Raw genomic sequence first — 21,888 nt, 5'->3', positions numbered from 1 at the left:
TCAGGTGGGCAGAAACTACTTCAAGTATGTGACCTGTTACAGAACAATAGTTCTTGACTTCCAGTTTCTACCCATAGCAATAATTAAAAACCTTTTGTCTGTAAATTGAAAAGGATGCTTGGGAAGAAACAAGCATAGATAGACGTGTAAAAGGACTTGTGAACTTGGTTCTGGTGCTGATCATAAATTCCTTGTTTGAACATATCATGTACCATCAGGCTGTTATATAATAAATAGCAGAGTTTGGAAAATAAACTTTTCTGTACTACAGCTCTCAGAATCTCCCTAGTCAATATAGTCAGTGGTCATGCTAGCTGGGAAATTCTGGGATCTGTACTTCAGAATAATTTTTACAAACCCTGATTCCTCATATAAATCTTCCTGCTTCCTCCCTTCTTTTGTACCCATTTAACATCCACTGGGTATATACTATTGTTCCAGTAAAAAACAAAGTAGAAATCTAGTTTCTATCTAGGTTGAGGTTGAGCCTCCTATATGCAAAATGTTTGGGATGGAAGGCGTTCAGATTTTGGTGAGTTTTTTGCATTTTGGAATATTTGCATATACATAATGAGATATCCTTGTGATGGGACCCAAGTCTAAACACGAACTTCATTTATATTTTATCTACAACTTACATAGTATAAAACAAAGTTTGTGTACACTGAACCATCAGAAAGCAAAGGTGTCACTATCTTGGCAACCTATGAAAAATGTTTTGGATTTTGGAGCATTTTGCGTTTTGGATTTTTTGGATAAGAGATACTCAACCTGTACAGGAATAAATGAACCAACTATCATGGTGTGTCATCTTCCTAGATTCCTTGTATGGATATTACTATTCATAAAGTTTCTCTCAGTTGTGCTAGATAATGGGTTTTTATTTTATTTCATTTGCTTTCTCTTAAGGATTGAATTCTATTCTATTTGCAATCAACATTGATAACAAGGATTTGAATGGGCAAAGCAAGTGCCCACCCACAGTTTCCGACCTTCTTAAGGAATCTACACAGAATGTTACCTCTTTATTGAAGGAATCTACCCAAGGGGTTAGCAGTCTCTTCAAGGAGATCACAGCATCCTCTCCAGTTTCCATTTTAATGAAATCTGAGCAAGATGCTGACCCCTTGCCAATTCTGTCAAAGAGTGTTAGTGGTGGTGAGTACTACATAGATGACAGCATTTAAACGTATTGCTTGTGTATACAGTTTATTCATGACAACCAAATACAGGTTATAGCCATCAAATTACAAAAACAATTAAAACCCTTTAAAACTTCCACCGTCAATGAGCTCTATAACATCTAGAGCAATATGTTTACACTAAAATTACAAAAATATGTCATACAAAAACATCACAATTTTCCGTACTCTGTTCAAATTAATATAATCTGCAGATTCCCTTGCAGGCCTTTATCCTCAAAGTCTAATCTAAGTTTAGCTGCTTTCACAGCAAATCTAGCAGTGTTGAACACGACAAACTTAGTTGTATTAGCTAACAAGTAAGTGATTTTCTCCAAATCATTTTGGTTAGCTACTGTACAAGTTCTAAACTTCTCTTCGGAAACTTATCTCTTGGGGTTTTATATATCTTACAATGTAGCATATAGTGTATGGTGTCTTTAATATCTCCACTTCCACAAATGCAAATACGCTGCTCCTTGGGAATCTTTTTATATTTCCCTTCAATGTAGTTGTTTTTCATTGTCTGGAATCGTAGGGCTATAAAAGCCCTACGAAGAAGAGGTTGAGTTATTTCTGATAAATATTTTTCCTCTCCAAAACATACTTTTAGAAAAGGGAAACTAGAAGAGAACTTTGAAGCTCTTATGACATTAATATCCCGCAGAGCATAATGCTCTGGCATCCTTTCTTGGATGAGTTTCTTACTATGCTGTATATCACCAGATTTGAAAATTATAGGGTCCAGGCCAAATTTCTTCAAATTTGCCTCACATTCTGATAGCCATGAATTTTTATAGATAGACCCTCTTTGTTCATCTACAGCGCAAGTTACTAATTCATTGACTGAATATTTCAGTTTTACAAAATAAAGAAATGATGCATATTAGAGGTAATAAGATATAAGCATTAATCCACATCATCATCATCATCATTATTATTATTCCCACTACGCAGCATGTGGCCATTACTGCAGCTAGATATTGGGAGCAAAGAGATTGCTCCCTTTTGGTACAGGAGGCTTGTGAAATGTCTTTATTTGTAACAGTCTTGCAATAATTTAAAGTAATTTATGAATAAATATGGCCTGTTACAGACAGACCAAAATAAAGCTGCTTCGAGTCACTTTGGAGGTATGGTATTTCAATGATGCATGAGTCCTAGGAGTCAAAAAGCTGCACTAAAGCCACGCTCCAGTCCTAAGGACTGGAGTACAGCTTTGGTGTGGATTTAGGACTCTTAGGACTCATGCATCATTGAAATACCATACCTTCAAAGTGACTCGAAGCAGCTTTATTTTGGCCTGTCTGTAACAGGCCTATATAATATAAACAGATTTTTCCATACTTGGGCTCAGTCATTAATTAGAATGGAAACTGCTGTCAAGAAATCAGAAGACGACTAGGATGTGGAAAGGTAGCTATGAGGGGATTAGACAAGATCCTGAAATGTCAAGATATATAATTAAATAGTAAAGATAGGATTGTGTATGCCATTGTATTTCCCATTTAAATTGTATTATATAAAATAAATTATTTATAGTGATTTTCAAAGAAATTATATTAATTTATAAATTCAGTCCAGTTACTCATTAGAGATGTTTGAGAGAAGCTATTTGTTGTTGTTGCTCATTACAGTAACTTGTTGCACCGTGTTTTGTCTTTCTGTTACCTTTTGTTAGAGGGAGTGCTCAAAATTGATATGAGAATGGCATGAAATTTTTTGTCAGTATGCCTGTAAAATGATTGATAATGTAATATTGCCAAGTGACTAGAAAATAGTATGCATTAATCTAGAAATAGTTAATAAGTTTGGGATACATTTGGATCAGTTGCATCTATTCAGGGTTTTTATTTGCAGGGGGCATGTTTGCTAGTGGTTCTAGTAGCTTTTTCTTGTGTTTTTTCCCCTCTGTCTTTTGTTCTGTTTCTGGGAAACAAAAACAAAAAAGTAGATTTTTGTCTCACGTATATGTTGACAAATTCAAACCAGGCTGGGAGTTCTGCAGAGCAACCAGCACAAACTGTAGGTTGGTATGTTGTCTCAAGTAGATCATATGATTTTGATTCTGGAAATAAGACAAACATATGTTTAACTATATTGAATGCTCCCAACAATGTTATTTGTTTTTTCTCCCCAGTTTATAAACTGCCTTGTTCTGGAAAAATGAGAATAAGGTCATTAAAATGTAAAAGTGTGCATATTCTTAGAAACGTGATGTTAAAATTTTCAATTTACTCTTTTCCAGAATTGAAATACAGGAAAGAGCGAATAAAGAAGAAGAAGAAAATCACAAATATCATTTTGTTTGATGAGGAAGATGAACAACATATAGGGAATGTATTAAGGGTAGGAGTTACAGGTGAAAACTCAGAACAAAACTCAGACAGATCTTTAGCCTACATGGCTTCTCCTTCTGTAGACTTGGTAATGAACCTGAATGGAGACCAGAGAATGCCTTTGCTGAAAAATGACTCTGTACACCTAAATGGAGAATGTACCTTCCCAAAATTGGATGTTAAAAGTATAGATGATGAAGATGTGGAAGAAAACGATGAGACCTATGGTGAAATGTCAGGAACACACAGTGTGACAGAATCTTGTGGGAAGTGAGTATTATTCCAAAAACTGTCATGAATGGAACTTCAGTGTTTGCAGTTCTTGAAGTGTTCCCGTTAGTGTTCTTTTATTAAGGAATAGGAATAATGGAGCTGAAGAGTTTTTGGTGCAGGTTTGTCAGATGTGCTGGGCCAGCCATACAGTTAGCAAGAGTGATACATTTGCCTCAGGCAGTAGTTTTGTAGTGCCATTAATATATTGAAGTATTTATATCCCACTCTTTGTCTAGAACTCAGAGAAGCATGCAATAAAAACAGTCTAACAAATTTAAAACAGCAATAGCGTTTACATTTCTATACCACTCTTGTATGGCTCAGAGATCTGCTCCTTTAATAATCTTGCTCCTTTTGAGGTTGTTCAAACCAAATTTCTAAGATCTATCCTTGGTATCCCAAACTGTGTGCCAAATGCTCCGTTTAGGAGTTGGCTTACTTTCAACTGAGGTACGCACCTGGATACGCAAATTCAACCTTTGGTTAAGATTGTTTTTCATACCGATTGGTTTGGCTCCATTAATTTTAACGGACCTTTTTATTTCTGCCTATAGGAAATCCCTAGCCACAAAGCTGTCCTCCATTGGGCTATCATTGTCACTTATATCCTCATTAGGTTACAATAAGGCAAAAATTACCATTATCCAGCGAATCAAAGATATTGGCTTGCAAACTCATAGAAGCCAATCATTACTACATTTTGCTATTGGGGCACCTGGGGAAATTAGTAAATGTGCCAGGTACTTGGAATAATTAATGACTTGGAATATCTGACCATCCCTAAGCAAAGAAGGGCCTTCATGCTGGCAAGGTAAATATTCTTCCATCTGCGGTTCTGGAAGGAAGATACAAAACAGTACCTTACCATTGTTGGTTTTGTCCTTGTGGCCTTGAGGAAGTCAAATCAGTCAGTCACGTCCTTCTCTATTGCCCCCTTTATATAGAGACCCGTGCTTTTTATATAACTCCTATCATTAAACAACTACCTGGAAGAGAGAATAAATTCTATGTCGATTATCTTTTAGCAGACTGCAACAAATACGTAACCAGCAGTTGCTAAATTCTTGCAGCTGCTATTACTCTCTGTATAAGATATTTGAAACAGATACATTAAATTTTGTAAAATTAACTATAGGTGCCATTATTACTGTAGATATGATGTGACTTGTATGAAATTTTATCTGTTTTTATAAATTGTTTGACGATGCCGTCTACATGTATATGAATGGGATGTACCTTTTTATAATTTTTATTATTTTCTTGCTAGTGACACTTAAATGACAATGCAAAAGAAACCCTTTTGTAATATTTCTATAATTCCTTTAAATTTCCCTGTAATTTGGCACACGATAGAGAGTTTTATTCCATTTTAGATTTCTCGTTGATTTGTATGGACATCATGATTGTATCATGTCTATATGGATATTTGGTCATTATTGTATTCTAGCTTTGTACTGGCTGTATGCCATAATAAATAATGTTGCAACGAAACTCTGACCTTATTCACCTCTTTTCAAACTCCTGATTTAGATCATCTGAGGTCGTGACGAGCAGTTCTCTGGTTTGTGCTTGGACTCCTCTTAAGATCCTGAATGATGATTCTGATGAATTGTTTCCCTTTACTACCATAAGCTCTTTCTCCCACACTGGTGAGCAATTATAGATAATACCCAATATTTTTGTGGTCGAATGTAGTGAATATTCAAACAGTGGTAGTGTGCCGAATTGAAACCAATGGGTGATGAGTTTAGTTATTTTTGAAATGGTCATTCCTGTGGATACACAAAAGTCCTTGCTTGCTTGGTTTCCTCCCTCGCCATGTTAATTTTCTGTGCATTTTATGGGAGACTAATATGTGTTTGAATATCATTAAAAATCCTACCCTTCTGTCAAATAGCTCAAAGTGCTTTATATAGCACAGATTTTGGGTTTGCAGGATATATCTTATTTATTTATTAGCCAGCTTTTCTGAACCCTACACAGGATGGTTCAAGGTGCTTAAACCTTTAAAACAACGTGCAACTGACAGCTATTGATACAAGTATTAAAATATATTAAACAATTATTCTGTTAAAACCACACAAGTTAAAATAGTTTAAAAAACATAAAAATAAAGACCAAATATACCCCCATTAGAAATCTGTGATCTCTAAAACCAAGCAATAATGTGTTTTGCACCTTTTGATTGGCATCATAAAGATATTGCCACAATGTAGACTTTGTTTTATAACACGTAAGACAAGCCTTGTTAAGCCTATTGACTGTTACTCCTTCCTTTTGGTCCATGTGGGAATCAATGATACTGCAAGACATAGCCTTCAGAATATCAGAAAGGATTGTGAGGCTCTGGGTAAGAAGCTGAAAGAGATGGATGCACCGCTTTTTATCGCATCTTCTCCCAGTTAAAGGACATTGTCCAAGAATGGGGAGGAAAATGGCAGAGGTGAACAACTGGCTCTGCAGATGGTGCTTCCGAGAATGATTTGGATTAGGATCATAGAATCATAAGAGTTGGCAGAGATTCTATGAACTTTTCCTGGACTGTAACCCACTCCATTAGATGTGATTGTCAAAGAAATAGCCCTGTCACTGACTTTCAATATAAAAAGGAGAGACAAGTCTTGTGACATTTCAAAACATAATTTTATTAAGTCATTAATTTTGATGATAAAAATGATAATATAAAAAATATTGAAATTATGCACGCATACAACTTGAAGACTGGCTAGGTCTCTTGATGACAATATTTCATTTTGTGCGATATTACACTCAGCCTGGACATCCTCATGCTACTGAATTCTGAAGTGCAAAGTTAACAAAACCGCAAACAAAACACAATGTGAACCAGTGTCTGAAAAACAGAGGGATATGAGGTAGAACTATGTCATGTCATATTTATACTAATAAATTGATCTTATATGTCATTTTAGACAGTGTGCAGAATGATGGTGAACATGAATGTGCTGATTTTTCAGAAGAAGTGGCTCAGAGAAATGCTGACCTGCATTACAGGTATACAATCAATTGATTACATTTAAAAATAAATCTACATACCTTTCAGTTTATCTTCAGCTTACAGTTCAATTGAAATGAAAGTGCAAACCATGGATTGACAGTTTATGCTTGCATGTTGACCCCTTCCATCCTTTGATTCCCTGCCTCGTTTACTTGCCCATTCTGTTGTTGGCTGTTTGCACCTGAGCCAAGCAAAAGCTGACCTACCTGATTTTGCCTATCTCTTGTGATAGAGCTGAAAAGGTTGCATTGTTGACACTGTCTATTGTTTTTATGACTAGGGCCAGCCTCATAACATCCCTATGATTGGCAACCGCCCCATAGAAGGGAACTGCCACATACTCAATAATGGCCCTTTTTAGCATGCAGGAAAATTCTCTGTTGGGGGAATAAGCTTTGTTATGATCCAAAATGTCCTTTCTAGTCACACGATCATACATTTTAGTGCTCTCTAGAGACCAGTGAGGCATCTTGGTTTCTGTAGGCCAGCTGCAAGTAAACAGCACTCAAAACAGACTGCTGAAAGTGGAAACAGTTGGGCGTTATTTGATAATTATTTGGTAGGAGGGCATAGTGATGACTTGCTTCTGAGAAATGCAATATGGGATTGTAATGGAAGACTTGGGTGGCAGGGACTGGAAGTTAAAGTACCAGACTATAGAGATGTATTAAAAAAATCTGTCATCTGAGACTATGTAAAGGATCCCATTCAAGGTGCCCCCAGAAGCTCCATGCAGGAACATTTGGAGGCATCTTTTTGAATGCATAATTTCATGGGCTCCCTTTGAGTCACAGTAGTCCAGCAGTCCTTGTCCCCCCTCTTTTTTTCTTGGAGCAGTCAAGTGGTCTTGTCCCTTCTGTTCTGCCAAGTGCTATGTAACTGCAGGTTCTGTGAGGACTTTGAATGTAGCATTTCCTGTCCTGCCTGGGTGGCATGCTCCAAAAAGCAGGTATAGATTTTTGGAGGTCTTAATATCTGTCAAGTATCTGTTGTTTGCTGGTGAAACTTATGTTCTGTGCTCCAGGGTCACCCAGATAAATTTGGTTTTGATAGAGTGGTTGGCTATGGGTTCAGACACCATTTTTCTAAATCCCCAAATCCCTCTGTGTTATATGTACAGAATGACTCACGACTGGAAAACAAAGGACCCAGCAGTACGTAGAGGTAGCTAAATTATAGAACTGATACATCAGCAGAAATTCCTATCTACAAAAACAATAGGATCTTCCAGTTGTGAAATGCTTACAAATTTAAAGGAATACGCTAAGGAGGGAAAAAAACGTTTTAGTTGCCATACTGAGAAATTTGAAGTGAGAAGTCTCACCATTATTTAGAGAGAGAAAAATGAATTTCTGGTTCCTGCTCTGAAAGACGAGGTTGCCAAATCACTACTGCTGAATCTACATGCTGGGAAAATTCCATGAAGATTCCACTTTGAAGATTAGTTTTTTTGTGGTTTTTTTGGGCTCTGTGGCCATGTTCTAGAAGAGTTTATTCCTGACCTTTTGCCAGCATCTGTGGCTGGCATCTCTCTGAAGATGCCAGCCACAGATGCTGGCAAACGTCAGGAATAAACTCTTCTAGAACATGGTACATAGCCTGAAAAAACCACAAAAAACTATGGATGCTGGCCATGAAAGCCTTCGATTTCACTCTTTCAGGGAGAGTGGCTTTCCTCTTAACAGAAACTTCGCGTTAATAGGAAAGTCACTCTCCCTGAATGATTCCAGGACTCTAGAGAGAGCTGACGATTCCATCACACTGGGGAAGTGTGCCAGGTGTTCATACATGCGCGCTTCCCCAATGTTTCCTTGGTGATTGGCAGACGGTAAGACCCTGTGTGCTAATCTCAATTGATAATAAGTTTTGACTATAGCCGAGGCATCAGTAAGTTATGTATAGCCTACTTTAAGGTAAACAACCATTGCCCAGTCCTTGATAAGTAACCAATTCTCCAGTCCATTGGTGTTGTAGAGAGCAACATGCATCTGTAACTTTCACAGTGTCAGCTTGTTCTTTTGGAAGAAACTTCCATGGGCCAAAATACAGAATTCAGCAGAGATGCAAGCATTTTGTTTCTGAGTTAACACATGCAAAGCCTTAACAGTTCCCCCTTTAGTAGTTTGCATAAGCAAGAGTTTGCTTGCAAACCAGAAGTTGAAACTGTGTTGAAAATGTGATATCATAAAATTATTTGCAGGTGGAATGCATGAAGAAAACAGTGCTGAAAGAAACTGACAGAGCACAGGAGAGTGTGTGATTGTAGGACTTTTGGGGGTAGTGGGTAGGTAGTGGCACCATAAAGAAGCCGATTACATTGAAATTGATTCTTGCTATTATTGTTTTTATTCATGGAGGGATTTTTTTTGCCTATATTGTTTCCCTTTTTTTTTCTTTTTAAAAGCAGAGTAGATGTTAGAGATCCAGCCCAAGAGAACATTGTTAACAATGTATTGCCATCAACCAAAGTGCCAGAATCAATGACTGTTGGTAAGTATGTATTAAATCAGATACTGAAGATTTGAGTTTTTCTAGGTTTGATTTATGCAAGTGCTCTGTTTAGATGAGCTTTGGCCAACTTTGATCATATTTACTATCCTTCTATAATCTTCATAGACCAGGCCAACCCTCCAGCAATCTTACACCGTAATGATTTTTTTGAATTTCAGCTTTCAGCAACCCAGCCAGCATGGTCAGGAGCTTTGGTAGTTATAGTCCAGATCATTTAGAAGGCACCAGGCTGGGGAAGACTAATATAGAGGTTGAAGTCATTAATGAGTTCAGACCAGTTTCTTGTCATTGTGTATATATATGTCATAAACTACCAGATACCATTGGAACACTATTTTGCTTATACAGTATTGATTTAACACAGGCACCAAATAGTGTTGGTGTCTTTGCTTTGTTTTGTCAAACATCCTTTCAAAAGTGTAGTGATATTTGATCAGTTTGCTCTGGTGTTTTTGGTAGATGGGATTAACCAGATATTTTAGGTGAAAGCACTGTTATTTGGATTTTCTTACACACTTTCAGTGTCTTATTCTGATGTAGGAGTTATAATTTTGGTATTTCAGCTACCTAAACTGCCATAAACATTTGGGAAAGATCAAATCTTAAATATATAGATCTTAATTCAGTAGCTGGCCCTAATTACTGGATCAATGGAATGTGCATAAATATTGACTTATGTTTATTATGTCCCCACTGATTGAATGTGTCTTCTGTAGCTTGGACTAGCCATCAGATTTAGATCATTGTGTCCAAATTTGCATCATTAATATCTCTAATAAATATTGGTGTGGGCTGAGGTTGATTGTGTGGCTTGACAAAAAGCTGTAAAATCTACAGTACTCTGCTAGCATTGTCAGAACAATTAAAAAATAATATGTAGTGGTGGTTGGTGGTTTACTGAAGATGTGGTAGAAATAATATTTTTGAATGTTATAAATTACATGGCAGTCTCAGCTAGAAAAGCAGTTCAATGAAGTGTTAACATGTTAGCCATCGGCAGGGGGAGCAATTGCTTTTGCATTCATTGGCTGTATTTGCTGCTGGTCAACTTTATTAAACATTTTATAATAGATATTTTTAGTGAGTGATACTTGGCCTCATTTCCTTCTATACTGAAAGCTGATTTAATCGTGAACAATATTGAAAGTTCATTCCTGTCAGGGACTTCCTTTTGAGTACATAGTATATCATATGATTCTGGCATACTAATTTATCAGCTGCTCATTATATTTTGTTTAAAATACCCATGCTTTTAAAAAACCTATGCCACTGAAAATTCAGAGTAGATTCAGCTAAATAACTAGGCATTTACTCATTTGTCTGAAATTTAGAGATTAGAAAAAGAGTGAATAAAGGTGCAGGAAAGTTAGAGATGTATGAAATTACACACTGTGTAATAGAATAGGGCGAACCCCCCCTTTCAAAATACTAGTGCCTAAAATTATACATTTAAGGGCGGGTTACAGACTGCCCATTTGGTGTATTGGGGCCTTAGTTGTTAGAACGGCAGCCGCTGAGGCCCCGATCCGCCGCTTTTCAGGCTGCGGGGAAGTGGCAAAACGCTGCTTCCCCGCAGCCTGAAAAGGGGTGTCCTTGGGGCTTGGCCCCTTTCTTCCTTGCTTTGCTGGGCGCAGCTGTCTGAAGGCTGCGCCCGGCGACGCAAAGCAGTGCCGCAAACCAGGAAGGAGCTCCGAAACGGAGCTCCTTCCTGGTCCGCGGAAAGGGTGCACTAAGCGCCCTGGCGCGGACTGACGACGTCACGTCCGCGCCACCCCGTATAGAGGCAGCGCGGTCGTGACGTCGTCATGGCGGCCCCCTTGTGGAAGGGGAGCCGCCATTTTGTACGGACTCAGTCCGTACTAGGGTTAGGGGGGTGCAGAAGCACCGCACCTTCCTAACCCTAGTACGGACTGACTCCGTACTTTAATGGCGGTGTGTAACCCGCCAAGATGAATCGGGTTGGTCCTCCAGATATTGGAGTCCTCCAGATGTTATTAGACTGCAACAACTCTCAGCCATAGCCCTCCCAGCCAATGGTGAGAGATCACAGGCTTGCAATCCAATTTCACCTGAAAGTCCTTCATTTGTCTACCCCCTGATCTAAATGGTAGCAGATCCAGAACTGGCAAAAAGATGTTCTTGGTCATACAGTGGGTAAATAGATTATGGAATTTGATATTGGAGGATGTCATGATGGCTGCCAACACGAAGAATTCACCATGCCTCTGTATAGCAATTCATGAAAATTGGAGAAGGGAACATCAACAATTTGAGATATGCAGATGGCACCATACGTCTAGCAGAAAATAGCAAAGCCTTAGAACGGTTACTGAAAAAAAATCAAGGAAGAACATGCAAAGGCAGGTTTACAGGTGAACATTAAAAAACAAAATCAGAGATTATTTATGTAACTTTTAAACAGACAATGCATACATCAGAATAGTTCAAGACTGTCTCAATCATTAGTGCAGTGCTATTCAACATCTTTATCAATGACTTGAATGAGAGTATGCTTATCAAATTTGCAATGAGACAAAATTAGGAGGCGTAGCTAATACCCTAGAGGACAGGATCAACATTCAAAGTGACTAACATATTAGGAAGCTAACAAAATGAATTTCAACAGGGAGAAATGAATGGTACTACATTTAGGCAGAAAAAAATGCATAGGTATAGGATGGGTGTCACCTGGCTTGTGAAAGGAATCTAGGAATCTTAATAGAATTGAACATGAATCAACAATGGGATACGGCAGCAGAAGGAGCGAGTTAGTTTTCTGCAGCTCTAGAGGCTAGGACAGTGATTGTGAACCTTTTGCAGACCGAGTGCCCAAACTGCAACCCAAACCCCACTTATTTATTGCAAAGTGCCACGTCCTTCTGGCTTTCTAATAATGAAATCTTACAAACTCTGTGTTTGGGCGACAGCACACGTGCCCACAGAGAAGGCTCTGAATGCCACCTCTGGCACATGTGCCAGAGGTTCACCACCACTGGGCTAGGACATGGAGCCATGGATTCAAACTACAGAAAAAGAGATCACCTAACATTAGGAAGAACTTCCTGATGGGTAAGAGCTGTTTGACAGTGAAACATGCTGTCTTGGAGTGTGGTGGGATCTCCTTTTTTGGAAGTTTTTTAACAGGCTGGAGTGTCTTGTTTGTCTGTTTCTGCATGACAAGAGTTGAAATGGTCTTGTGGTCTCTTTCAACTCTGTGATTCTATGATTCGAAAACCTGCCTGCAACTTTGCACTCTGTCTGCAGCCCCTTGCCTGCAACTCTGCAGAGCTGCAGTCAAGCTGTGCTTTAAGATCTATTTGGAATCTGGTGCTCATCCCTCATAAGTTGGTGTTTATGAATTATCCTAAACCAAGGGATTTTCTGGACCAGTCAGAATGCCTCACACATTTCCTATGTATTTTCAATGGGGTTCTGCCAGATGCGCTGTCTCCTACTGGTATCGTGCGCATAGATCATTTGCATAATGACAGCCTGAATGTATATGTGATTGTTTTTTTCAGGGACCAGAATATAGCTTGTTTTATTTTTAGGACAAATAATTTTTTTTAAAGAATGGATTAGTCTTAACAAGATTTTTTGAAAGTCATATACCTCCCTCCATATATGCAAATTTCCAGCAAAGTCTGTTAATACTAATCAGCAGGCAAAGTCACCAAATACTGGTAATTTTTCAGATTTAAGACAGTTGCATGATTCTCCGCCCTCAGATACTCTAATCTCTGAATCTTATCAGTTGGTTCAGAGTAGAGATGACCTGTTTCTGACAGAGGAGTTTGCCCTCCTCAATTCCTTTTAGGCTTTACCAAATAAATCATAATTGGAATTACTTAAAAGGCGGGTCTCTTGTGCAGTTACTTGAAAGACTTACAGTCTTGTGATGTTAATAGAAAATCAGAAAATGAGAGTCCCAGGTTAAGTGAGGTACAAGGGACCAGCAGTCAAGATGAGATCATATTGAGTAGTACATTAAAGAGCAGAATAGTTTATACTGATGGCATGCAATTAACTAAAGGCCCTGTACAGACAGGCCAAAATAAAGCTGTTTCGGGTCACATTGGAGGTATGCTATTTAAATGATGCATGTGTCCTAAGAGTCCGGATGCCATGTCAAAACCACACTCCAGTCCTTATGCATATCCCTAGCATGTATGGGGCCCAAAGCTAACTAATCTGAGCTAAAGCTTTGGATCTGGATGTGGATGTGGATCTGATTAGTTCGGTTTGCCAGGTTATGAGGTGTTTAGATGATAGGAAACTGGGTTGTTCCATTCCTCTTAATGTTTCTTTATACCCTGTGGTGGATATCAACAACATAATAAGAACAAATGTGAGTATGTTAAGTCCTGACAAAGAAAAATGATCTGTTCAGATGTGAAAGAAACCTTGAACACCCTAAAAGGCATAGGCTGAAATACTGCACCTTCGGAAGGTCAATGTACTGTATTGGATTTTATTGATTGTATTTGTATGTTTTTATCAGGCTGTAACCCCGCCTCGATCCGCAGGGAGAGGCAGGGAAATATAAATTATTATTATTATTATTATTATTATTATTATTATTAATGGGAGAGCTCAGCTAGGGAGGTAGAAGTGCAATCAACAGCAATTCTGGATATTTTAATTTGTTGTGCTGCCAGTTGGAGTGCTTCTCTCGGAGGTCTAGACCAGATCATACACGAGGGATTCAGAACTGCTCCAGCAATCACTTCCTACATCTTCCTGAGTATAATGGTGGTGAAGATGCACAAACAGGAGACCAGTAACAAGAAATGTTGCCTGCCAAGGAAGGAGCCAATATAACAAAACTATAGCAAGAAGAAAAAGGTTGTGGTGGTGGTAGGGAATTCATTGCTCAAGAGATGGGGATTCATTGTCCAGCCTGACAAGACGATTTGAGAAATGTGCTGTCTCCCTAGTGCATGTATCCAGGAAGCTGCTGACAATTTGCAGAAGCTCATCAAAAACACATATCAGTACTCTCTTCATGTGAACACCAATGACACTTCAAAGAACAGAGAAATAAATAAAACCATTGAGGTAAGGGTTTACTACAGGCCACCAAACCAAGAAGATCTGATCAATGATGCTTTTCTGAAGCATATCAGAAATTTACAAGATTCAAAAATTAGTAGTTACTGGGGACTTCAGTTATTTAGGAGGGTTCCTCTCCTCCCAGAGTATTATTGAAAAGGATGTCACTTCTGATTAAAGTAGATGGGTTTGCTTTTCCAGACTTTTCCAGACATACCATCTGGCATATTTGTTATCATGCATTAAATTTTGGACTTCTTTACCCAGAATAGGTAAACCACCAGTTTTGGAATCCTCTTTTGTGCTCATCTGTCTAAATGAATTGCATTTAAAACTCTGCTGTTCTGACAACTATGGTGGCATAGATGGTGGAGGCTTGAGGGAAAAGGCTGCAGGCATTGTGGTTGTCAAGAAAAGCACGCATTAGAAAAATAGGGCTGGCAGATTCTGTCTGCCTTCCCTCATTGTCTCTGTGTGACTCTGGAAAAAGTGCAGATACTAATGTAATGTACCAACAGGGTTCTGGCCTTAGTTTTTATTGGCCTAACTGCTTTCCATCTGCTTTTTCTGTAAGCTGTGTTGGACACATTTAGCTGTAGAATTGGTTGGGTTTGTTGCAGTTGTTAACTGTCCTTGAGTTGATTCTGACTCATGGCCACCCTGTAGATGAGACCTCATCTCCAGGCCCTCCTGTCATCCATTGCTCCACTTAGTTCATGCAAATCCATGCCCATGACCTCCCTGATTGAGTCTATCTATCTGGCATATGGTCCACCTCTCTTTCTACGGTACTTTCCTCTACCTTTTCTCGCATTATTGTATTTTCTAATGGGTTGTACCTTCTCATGATGTGGCCAAAGTATGACAGCCTCCAATGACATCTTGGCTTCCAGGAGATTTCAGGCTTGATCTATTCAAGGACCCATTTGTTTGTCCTCTCGGCTGTCCACAGTATCCTCAGCACTCTTCTTCAGCACCACATCTCATATGAGTTGATATTCTTCCTGTCTGCTTTTTCACTGGAAAAGTTTCACATGCATACAGAATGGTGGGAAATATGATGGCTTGGATGATTCTGACTTTAGTGGTTATGTTGGTTGCGTATAGATATTGAAAGAAATGAACCCCCTCCTCAGGCTGGACTTGATGTTTAAAGCATTAATGTTAGATAAACCATCTAGCTTCAGATTGTCTAGTTCAGAATTGTCTATTCTCGTTGTCAAATTAGTCTTCAGTGTCCTGGAATGAGGTTTTTCCAGCCTTGCTTGAAGATACTTTGATTTAACTTGCAACCACTGGGTTCTAGAACAGGTTTTGCCTATGCCTAAATTTGAGGCTCTCCTTTTTCCTTTTTTTTTTTTTAAAGAACAGTTATGGTTAGGCCTTAAAAGTGTTAATGGAATACTGCATGGTGAAATGTGAGTCTTAACATTTTTGCTAAGTATTGCTTTTTAATGGACAATTTTCTGCCCTTTGGTTGCTAGAGGATGGCTTCTGAATAGAGACTACCAGCATGTTGCATAGCAACTCAGTTCTATAAACATGTAACGGGTGTAGAATATAAGCATACTGTGTTAATAAAAGCCACAAGACAGGTGGATTTTTACAGCAGTGTTTTTGAAGGCAGTGGTTATGACATATGTAGATTATTTCATTTATTACGGCACACAGCCAGCACAGCGATAAAATACAATACAATAATACAGTACAGTCATAAAAACTCTAACAGTGTCAACTTGCAGGGTGTTTTAAAAGGTTATAAAATGTTTCAAGGAATCTCTTTAGCATAATCTGCATACATATGTAGATTAAAAGTGAACTTTGTTCTACTAATTTCTTTTCTTGTCATATCTTGAAAGCATCTTTTCCCTCCACGTTTGGATGCATTTTAATGCATCTCAGAGAACTTTTGCTCTCTAGAAGCATAGCAGCTCTTCTGTTTTGTGATTAAGATAAATAGCCACAATTTAATAACATAAGTTCAGCTGACAGAATCTGTTCAGTGGAGCCTTTCCAATCCTAGGCTTAGTTTTTTCAGCAACATGGAGATGACTCTGTTACATGGTTCTGGTTCTTTCAGGTGTGCCATTTCTCACCTATAAGTGAGAGAACAAGCAACATGTGTATTTACCCTAATTGAATTATATGTCTGAATATACAAATGGAAGACCAGAGTTTGAGCATTGGACTATGACTCTGGAGACCAGGGTTTGAATGTCTGCTCAGCCATGGAAACCTCTGGGTGATCTTGGCCAAGTCATGTTCTCTCAAACTCAGAGGATGGCAGTGGCAACCCCCCTCTGAACAAATCTTGCCACGATTACCCCATGCTTTAGTGTTGTCTTTAGCTATAGACCACTTGAAAGCATACCTCAACAGCAACAATATGAAAATACTGAGCTCTCCATCAAGGATTTCAGCAAGAGAGAGATGGGGCCAGTATGGAGCTGTAAAGGAACATGGGAAAGTTACTTTTTTGGATTGCAGTTCCCAGAATCCCGTAGACAGCATGGCTATTGCTGGCTTGGGATTCAGAAAATTGTAGTCCAAACTTTAGCAAGCTGTGGATTAGAGCAAAGCATTGACATGTTTTGAATTTCAAGTGTAAATGCATGAGACATGTTGGACACAGAAAGTGGGAGAAAAAATCAAATTCATGGTGGATAGGAGCCATTTTCCAACATGGATTTTCCAGTTATCTGAGATATTTCCTGGATCAATGTGTGTCTGAGTATATATTGGGAGATCATTTAACTTAACAGCTCATTCTCAAGAGGTGATGGCAAACTATCTTTATTTAAGCCTTGCCTATCAATGGACAATATTTTAAGTTAATTAATTGCCATGGAGAGGTTCTGAGACTCATTGGATATGTCTTTTCTTCCTGTGTCCCATTACTGTTAGAGTAACTGACAGTATTAAAGTATTAAAGTATCATAACTGCCATATTAAAGTTTAGCCATACTGGAGCCTTGTTGGGAGCATGAGCATGTCAGGAGGAGATGAGCAGCTGTGGATTATTGTTGTATGTTAACCAAGAACAGGGGTAGGCAACCTGTGGCCCGCGGGCCGGATGCGGCCCGGCGAGGACTTGGGACCGGCCCCAGCCTGGTCCTGCTGCCGATTGCCGCCGGGGCCCACTTTGATCTCTGGAAAAGCGGGCTAGAAATAAACATTATTATTATTATTATTATTATTATTATTATTATTTGTAGACGCCTCAGAAACATGCATTTATATTAACATTTTTTTAAAAATCAGCAAATTTTTGTGCGTGTCCTCCACTTTTTTTAAAAAAGTGTCCACCATTTGAAAATGTTGTCCTACATTTGTCCCGGTTTATTTATTTATTTATTTTAAAAAAATATTTAATTATTTATTTTTTGGCTTCGGCCCCCCAGTTGTCTGAGGGACAGCAACCCGGCCCCCGGCTCAAAAAGGTTGCCTACCCCTGACCAAGAACCTATAGCTGCCTAGCATTTTGTGCGAAAGGGAGTTTGGAGCTGCAGAATTGATTTGAAGTCCTATGCCTTATCAGTGATGACTAGGACCAGCAAGAAGAGCAGGAGTGTCAAGCCTCAGAGCATGTGCATGAGATCTTGGAAGTTTCAGCACACACTCTTCCAAATCTCAGAGGAGGCTTGTGGTGGTGGTAGGGGACCTTGCTGAGGAGTAGAGAACCAGTAGTTTGTGGGCCTGACAAGGTGTCTTGAGAGATGTGCTGTCTTTGTGGGGCAAAAATCCACAATGTAACAGAGAGGCTGACAAGACTTGTCAAGCCCACTGACCATTACCCTTTCCTTTTGGTTCATGTGGGAACCAATGACGCTGCAAGGTATAGCCTGCAGAATCTAGAGTACCACACTACACTTATAGTGGTGCTATTCCACTTTTACTGTTGTGGCTCCCTTCTGTTGCATTCTGGGATTTGCAGTTAAGGGAGAGGCATTTAGATTTCTCAGTCATAGAGCTCTTAGGCCTGACTGAACTACAAGCCTCAGAATGCAACAGGAGGCAGGCAGAGCAGTAAAAGTGGAGTAATAGCACTATAAAACTTTAGTGTGGTAATGTGGAATATTATAATAGATTATGAGGAAGCTGAAGAACCTGGATGCACAGGTTGTCATTTCATATTTTCTCCCAGTTGAAGGGCATGACCCAGGAAAGGAGAGAAATAATATAGATCAAACACTGGCTCCATAAATGGTGCCAGGAAAGATTTGGCTTCTTGAACCATGGTTTCAGTTTTCAGGAATATGAACATGAATGAATAGTGTGATGTGGCAGCCAAAAAAGTCAGTGAAATTCTAGGCTGCTTCAATGGAAGCATAGTGTCTAGATCAAGGGAAGGAATAGTGCCACTCTATTATGCTTTGGTCAAGCCTCACCTGGGATACTGCATCCATTTCTGGGCACCACACTTCAAAAAGGATGTTGATAAGCTGGAGAGTGTCCAGATGAGGCAACCAAAATGGTGAAAGGTCTGGAAATCATGCCCTATGAGGAACAACCTCTAGGGAGCTGGGTATATTTAGCATGGACAAGAGAAGGTTAAGAGGTGGTATGAAGTCCTGTTTAAATAGTTGAAGGGATGTCATACTGAAAATGGAGCAATGTTTTTTGCATCTCCAGAGAATAGAGCCTGGAGCAATGGGTTCAAACTACTGGAAAAGAGATTCCACCTAAACTTTAGGAAGAACTTCTAACAGTAAAGCTGTTTGACAGTGAAACACACTCTCTTGGAGTGTGGTGGAGTCTCCTTCTTTGCAGGTTTTTAGACAGAGACTGGCTGGCCATCTGTCAGGGGTACTTTGATTGTGTATTCTGGCTTGACAGGGGCTTATGGTCTCTCCCAAGTCTTTGATTCTATGAACGTTGAAGAAGAGGATGGAGATGAATCCAGAGGAGCTATAGAAGTGAAACTTAGTTTTCTATCTGGCAAAAGATGTGCTATTGTGCTGATCTTACCAATAAACCTTTTCTGATTTCATCCATGAAGTGTGTTTATTGAGTTAGAGACAGAGCATTGCAATTACACTGTGAGGCTAGGCTGGTGACTTCATGCCAAAAGGCTTTCCCTGCAGCAACACCTTTAATGTGGAACATCTCCCAAGGGAGATCACATTGGCTATTTCCGTTTCCAGAGGACAGTGAAATCTGTACAAAAACATAGCTTTGGTTATTAAAAATAAGAATGTCAACTCTGGCTGTTTTTTTTTTTTAAACTGTTTGTCTGGAGCTGCTTGGACTGTTTTTAACTGATGTTTAGTTGTTCATTTAATGCTTTTAAAAGTGTTTTTTTTATCAATTATGTATTTCCTCAGGGGCCCCAGTAGGCCAAGAGGGAAGAAATAAATTGCATAAAATCAATCAGTCAATTAATCAACCAGTCAATGCCAAATATGTGTTGGTATATAGCAGGGAATGTATGGTGCTCCAGATATTGGACTGAAACTCTTATCATCCTTCACTACAGGCCATAGTGCCTAGGGGGATAATCCAGCAATCCAACAGGGCCTCATTTTTCAGTCAACATGGTAACTGAAGTAAGTGTATGCTTTCATTTCAATTTCAAAACAACCAAAAAAGAAAGAAAGAAAGAAAAGCAACCACCATACAACTGCATCTTCTTATGTGGCATGAATGAGAGCGCTTCTGTATTTGATGCCTAAGTATTGGAGAAAAAATATAGATCAGCTTTGTCTGCTTTCCCCCTTTTCCTTCTTCTCTTCCTCAGCTGAACTTCGGCAAGCCAGTATGGCCATGATGAACAGAAAACACGAACTGGAAGAGCAGAATAGGTAAAAAGAGACATTCAGAATCATGCATCTTTATCATTGACTTGGATGAAAGAATAGAGGGCATGTTTGTCAAATTTGCAGATGACACAAATTAGGAGGAGTAGCTACTGTAATTTGTTGTGGCACCAGAGCGCTCAGTGAAGGATAAATATGTCATAAAACTATTTTATTTATTTCATTTGTATGTATCCATTCTTCCAGAAGGGACCCAAGGTGGCTCACAGATAAAACATTTTTTTAAAATTAGAATAAACTTTAAAATAGTTAAAATCATCTAAGACAGTATAAAATTACATAGAAATATACAAAAGTTAAACTACAATTTCCAGAAAACTACAACCACAAAACTATAATTCCCGGAATTCCATAACATTGAACCATGGCAGTTAAAGTGGTGTCAAACTGGATTATTTCTGTAATGCTGATGCAGTCTATGATTCTGTGATTGTGTGGTGGTTTCTTTCATCTATCCATGCATCACTTTATTTTTATCCTACCTTTCTCCCAGACTGAGACTCAAAGCAGTTTACAAAAAGGCAGAAATTACAATAACTACAATTGACACCATATGTATATGTATATGTATATGTATATGTATATGTATATGTATATGGTCCTAATAAAATCTGTACAAGAATTCTACCCAGAAGAGATTCTCACCTCAAGGAATGGAATTCTGTTAGGCAGATTTATTATCTTCACCCTTCAGTAGCTTGAAACACCTGTATCATATTGCAAAACCTCAACCTGCAAGACTATCAATCCCATTGTGGTATACAGTGTACCTGCGCCATACACATACACACTATATGTGGCTTCCAGTGGTAGCCACGCCACTGTGTACACATGCCCCATTGTTTCCAATGGGATGTGAGCATACATGGATTTCCCCTTAGTGGGGGGATCCAGAACGGATCCCCCGTGTAAGGGGAGGGCCCACTGTACTTGGATCTATTCACTTTAAGAGTTGGTATGTATGAGAATGGTCAGGTCTCTGTCAACAAAGCTACATTCTCTCTTCTCAGTTCCTTGAGGAATCTGCTTGATGGTGAGATGGAGCATTCTGCAGTACTACGTCAAGAAATTGACAACTTGAAGAAGAAAGTTTTAGAGCAAGAGGAGCTCTACACAGTGAAGATCCAGGCCTTGGCAAGGTAGGGGAGTGGATAAGGTGGCAGATTAACTGATTTCAAGGAAGGCTCATAATGGTCCTTCCTTGGGGATATTCTCTACCCAAGACTTAGATGTGTCTAAGAAGCTATTCAGTGTTCATTCTGTGCCTGGCAAGTGACTGTATATCAGAGGTGGGGAATCTTTAGTCTTCCAAGTCTTTGTGGACTGCAACACCTGCCAGCCCAAGTAAGAATAACCTGTGGTTAGGAATTATGAGAGGTACAGTCTCTGGAGGACCACAGCTTGCCCATCTCGTCTGTATATTATATTGGTTATAGTCATGGCTGTCTGTTCTTGCTTCTAGATTGTCTGGATTCAGCTTCTGACATATTTTTAGATCTCAGTTTTCTGTCAGGGTCTTCAGTTTTATTTCTGATCACTAAGTTTTTAATGCCACCAGAAAGCATCTCAAGTGTGGCAACAACCAGTGAACGCTACTGATTCTTTTGCAAAGAAAGGGGTTGCAATGCGCTCTACATCAGGATTGAGGATTTTTTGGCCGTCCAGATACTGATGATCTTGTACCTCCATTATGCCTCACC

General features: G+C 39.1%; 1 protein-coding gene across 7 annotated transcripts in view; it reads left to right on the top strand.

Moving 5' to 3' along the window:
• The window catches only part of LOC149306264 (sorting nexin-29-like), a 152,861-nt gene that overhangs the window by 21,874 nt on the left and 109,099 nt on the right, over positions 1-21,888 (top strand). For 6 of the 7 annotated variants that reach the window (XR_016282501.1, XM_089540511.1, XM_089540512.1 and 3 more), the window contains 7 exons: positions 910-1,158; positions 3,430-3,790; positions 5,324-5,442; positions 6,724-6,805; positions 9,214-9,299; positions 20,110-20,173; positions 21,199-21,327. Coding sequence is in view for 6 of the 7 variants with exons in the window: in XM_089540511.1 (XP_089396637.1) it covers positions 910-1,158; positions 3,430-3,790; positions 5,324-5,442; positions 6,724-6,805; positions 9,214-9,299; positions 20,110-20,173; positions 21,199-21,327 (1,090 nt within the window). In the remaining variant the exon portion in view is untranslated. The remainder of the gene's footprint in view (positions 1-909; positions 1,159-3,429; positions 3,791-5,323; positions 5,443-6,723; positions 6,806-9,213; positions 9,300-20,109; positions 20,174-21,198; positions 21,328-21,888) is intronic. The other variant, XM_089540509.1, reaches the window with a different exon arrangement.

Source organism: Sceloporus occidentalis, unplaced genomic scaffold (assembly GCF_023333645.1).
Source record: "Sceloporus occidentalis isolate IW3139 unplaced genomic scaffold, rSceOcc1.0.p SCAF_10, whole genome shotgun sequence".
NCBI classification, from domain to species: Eukaryota; Metazoa; Chordata; class Lepidosauria; order Squamata; family Phrynosomatidae; genus Sceloporus; species Sceloporus occidentalis.
This window is presented reverse-complemented; position numbering and strand designations above follow the sequence as displayed.